We start from the raw sequence: 4698 nt of genomic DNA on the forward strand, positions 1-4698 counted from the left end.
GTAACAGAGTTAAATAGATCTATATTGTGATAGTAATCATTGCTATAGAGTGTTTGTTCAGTAACAGTGTTAAATAGCTCTATATTGTGATAGTAATCATTGCTATAGAGTGTGTGTTCAGTAACAGTGTTAAATAGCTCTATATTGTGATAGTAATCATTGCTATAGAGTGTTCAGTAAAATTACATTACATTACATTACATTACAGTCATTTAGCAGACGCTTTTATCCAAAGAGACTTATTCAACATAGGTAGGGAACGAAAACTACTAATCACCAGAAGTATTGTATTAAGTGCATTTTCTGCAAAAACAAGCAACCAAGAGTATACCTAGCGCTAAGGTAAAAGTGCAATATATCAGCTACCTATTTCCTTAAACAAATGAGACAAAATAGCAAAATCAAATGAGCAAGAGCTAAAACAAATAAGTGTATCGACTAAACAAGTAACAGGGGTCTTCCTGTCTCTCCAGCGCTTTAATAAACAGAAAAAAACACATGAGAGAGTAACCCATTTATCAGCTTCATTTTTTATAGTGTTCCAGTTCCAATTTGTTCAGCTCATTTCTTTGTGTCATCACTTCCAAATTCACTTGTTTAATCTGTATCCTGACTGAGTTCTCTATCCTGACCTGGAAATGCATTTTCTGTTTGATGAAGAGCTCTATAGTACATTCTACAGTAACGATTACTATCAGAATATAGAGATATTTAACACTTATTTCTACCAAAGAAAATCACTTACCCTACCTTTAAATGTAGGTTGTTTTCGTCAACAACAACAGAAAGCAGAGAAAAGGGCATTTCTTCTAAATCCATTAACAACATGTGTTTGTTTTTTGCGATCGTGTGATTTCCTGCTTCACTGGGAGTCAAATGGTGACTCATAGGTTAGCAAAGAGCGCCATCTAGCGTGACGTCAGGACGTCCATACTCTGTGTAATTATAAGTATTAAAATTCGAATGAAATTGCCAATGCACTCTAACCTTTGACCTCTGCTCTTGCAGTGCAACCAGAAGGTCAACGCCCGCTGGACCACTGATGAACAACTACTGGCTGTCCAAGGTCAGAGGTCAAACCCTCTCTCCTCTCTTCATTCTGTCTCAGGGGTCAGAGGTCTATTAGTCGTATTATTGTTTTTGAGAGGTCTGTAGTTTTGATTTTAGTAACAATGAGGTGTTGGAGTCTCCGCTGCTTCCCTGGTGTTGGTCTGCTCAGTCAAACCTTAACATTAAACAGCAGGTAGCTTCATGTTGTTAACATTAAACAGCAGGTAGCTTCATGTTGTTAACATTAAACAGCAGGTAGCTTCATGTTGTTAACATTAAACAGCAGGTAGCTTCATGTTGTTAACATTAAACAGCAGGTAGCTTCATGTTGTTAACATTAAACAGCAGGTAGCTTCATGTTGTTAACATTAAACAGCAGGTAGCTTCATGTTGTTAACATTAAACAGCAGGTATCTTCATGTTGTTAACATTAAACAACAGGTAGCTTCATGTTGTTAACATTAAACAGCAGGTAGCTTCATGTTGTTAACATTAAACAACAGGTAGCTTCATGTTGTTAACATTAAACAGCAGGTAGCTTCATGTTGTTAACATTAAACAGCATGTAGCTTCATGTTGTTAACATTAAGAAGCAGGTAGCTTCATGTTGTTAACATTAAGAAGCAGGTAGCTTCATGTTGTTAACATTAAGAAGCAGGTAGCCTCATCTCGTTAACATTAAACAACAGGTAGCCTCATCTCGTTAACATTAAACAGCAGGTAGCCTCATCTCGTTAACATTAAACAACAGGTAGCCTCATCTCGTTAACATTAAACAACAGGTAGCTTCATCTCGTTAACATTAAACAGCAGGTAGCTTCATCTCGTTAACATTAAACAACAGGTAGCTTCATCTCGTTAACATTAAACAACAGGTAGCCTCATCTCGTTAACATTAAACAGCAGGTAGCTTCATGTTGTTGGCGTTCTGGCCGTTAAAGTTAAGGTTGAGGTAAATCCCCAGCAGCACCAGCAGGCCTCCCCAGACGTACTGCAGCGTGAACGGCTTGGCGAACACCAGGAAGGACAGGACAACGGTCGCCGCCTTCCTCCCCGTGGTCACCGTGGTCGCCGCCAGGGCGCCGAAGTGCTTGACCAGCGCCAGCACGAATGACACGCCCACGTACCCGCTCAGAGACATGAGGAACATGTATCCGTACGTCCTCCCCGGGCGGTGCTCCCGGCAGAAAGCCACGGCCGGCGCCAGGCCGCCGGCGCCGCACAGCCCCGCCAGGACGTAGAGGAAGCCGATGGAGTAGGAGTACAGCAGCATCTCTGCGTTGGAGCCGCCGTGTCGCCGCATGGCCTTCTCCTGCATGTTGCCCATGGCCGCGTCCGCGCACAGCGACGCCCCCACCAGCAGCAGGCCGCGGCCGTCCAGGCCGCCGGACGCCACCTTGCTGTCGGCCAGTGTGAACCAGGCCAGGCCCAGGGTCATGCACAGGGCGGCCGACACCTCGGCCGCGCCGTAGCGCTTCCCCTGGATGAACACGGCGCCCACCATCACCGACACCAGCTTGCAGCTCTTGAACACCACCTGCGTGGGGTAGCTGAGGTAGCCCAGAGACGTGTTGGCCAGGCCCAGGCTGGCCACCGTCAGGAGGGCTATTTTCATGTACGTCAGCACCGGGACGCCTCCTCCTCCTCCTCCGGCGCCGGCCCTCCATCGCTTGTCTTCCCCCCGGGTCAGCCGGCGCTCCAGCAGGCCAAACAGCGAATAGAGGCCGAACTGCACCAGCGTCAGGTACCAGCCGTACGGCCCGAAGCCCTCCAGGGAGAACAGCGCCTCCTGCAGGAAGCCGTGAAGCAGGAAGAACACAAAGACGCCCGCGGAGCAGATGAGGAACCGGCCGGCGCTGCTGAAGGGGCTCAGGTCCACCCCCAGCACCCTCAGCTCCTCAGGGGACGACATGGAGCCTTCTGGGTGGACCACGGAATGCGGTTTCCTTCTGGGTGGACCACGGAGTGCAGTTTCCTTCTGGGTGGACCACGGAGTGCAGTTTCCTTCTGGGTGGACCACGGAGTGCAGTTTCCTTCTTATATTATACAATAATAATATAATATTATGTTAGAGTCTGGCAGGTGTTCCCAGACAGTAGATAGTTTCTCCTCTTAGATATACAGAGATCTCCTCTGTTTGTGACAGCTTCACTCCCTGGTGCGATCAAAACATTTATAATGACAAAAACAATCACTGTAGCCTATATTATTATCATTATGGTGTTGGTGATGTCATGGGTGATGTCATTGGGTCAAACCATTAGAGTTGTCTTAGTTTGTGTTGTTATGACTGTTATGGGTTGTCCGGAGCCGTCTATAAATACACAAATCCCCATATCTGTCTGTGTGCCTTTTATGCCCATATATGGAGATACATGATGTCATAGTGATGATGTCATAGAGTACTATGATGAGGGACGTGCATTGTTCCCAACAGGCTCTATGCACAGCAGCCATATTTTTAATGTCAAAGACCCCCATAACTCTGACACTATATATATATATATATGGTAGGCAGGGACGTGCACAGATAGACTCTAGGTGGCGCTAGAGCACCTGCCCTTTGCCCTCTTGACCAGAAGTGCCCTTTTGAAAAAGAGGGAAAAAAAGTTTTTTTTTTTCAGTTTACAGCAGGGGTCTTCAACAGGGGGTCCGGGACCCCTAGGGGGTCCTCAGAGTTAATACAGGGGGTCCGCCAAATCTTTATGTGATATGATTTTTCTTTTTACCATAACCACTCGAAACCTAGCATCCCTTTTCTGAGGAGAACTTTAGCCAAAAATAGCAGATCTACAAGCCCACAACGCCTCGCGCGTGTGGGCTTGTAGATCTGCTATTTTTGGCAAAGAGGTATAAGGTGTAGAGGGAAAAAAGAGCAGACCAAGTAAACAAAAAAAAGGATCATTTACTTGAGCACCTGCCCCTCAAAATGTCTGTGCACGCCACTGATGGTAGGGTTATAATAACACTACATTACATTGTTTTAAAGGAGTACGTAAGTACGGTAAGGACTTCCAGGCCATCGCAGACGTGATCGGTAACAAGACGCTGGGCCAGGTGAAGAACTTCTTCGTGAACTACAGGAGGCGCTTCAACCTGGAGGAGGTGCTGCAGGAGTGGGAGGCGGAGCAGGGAACGCATGGAGACAGCAGCGCCCCCGCTGGAGAGGAGGGTAAACGCAGCTCTAACACGCCCTCTGGGAAAAGCACCGACGAAGAAGATGACGAGGTACCGTTAACGTTTACTGTGTCAATAAAGTTTAATTATGTTTCAATGAAGTTTAATTACTGTGTCAATAAAGTTTAATTACGTTTCAATGAAGTTTAATTACTGTGTAAATAAAGTTTAATTACGTTTCAATGAAGTTTAATTACTGTGTCAATAAAGTTTAATTACTGCCAATAAAATGTAATTACTGGCAATAAAATGTAATTACTGTTAGTAAAGTGTAATTACTGTTAGTAAAGTGTAATTACTGTTAGTAAAGTATAATTACTGTTAGTAAAGTGTAATTACTGTTAGTAAAGTGTAATTACTGTTAGTAAAGTGTAATTCCTCTCCTCTCCTCCAGGGAGTGGTTGCATCATCAGGACCGTCTCCTGCCACCTCCTCTTCGTCCTCCTCCTCCTCTTCCTCGTTGACCTCTGT

The 4698-nt window shown here is 45.3% G+C and overlaps 1 protein-coding gene across 1 annotated transcript; it reads right to left on the minus strand.

Moving 5' to 3' along the window:
• Nucleotides 1-1734: 1734 nt before the first annotated feature.
• LOC311033795 (adenosine 3'-phospho 5'-phosphosulfate transporter 2-like) lies at nucleotides 1735-2962 on the minus strand (the record flags this gene model as incomplete). The annotated part of the gene is made up of 1 exon (XM_084041452.1): nucleotides 1735-2962. One exon carries the CDS (start codon nucleotides 2960-2962, stop codon nucleotides 1946-1948), a length of 1017 nt encoding a protein of 338 aa, XP_083897578.1. The 3' UTR covers nucleotides 1735-1945.
• Between the last annotated feature and the right edge of the window lie 1736 nt (nucleotides 2963-4698).

Source organism: Gymnoscopelus microlampas, assembly GCF_963454915.1.
Source record: "Gymnoscopelus microlampas genome assembly, chromosome: 2".
NCBI lineage: Eukaryota > Metazoa > Chordata > Actinopteri > Myctophiformes > Myctophidae > Gymnoscopelus > Gymnoscopelus microlampas.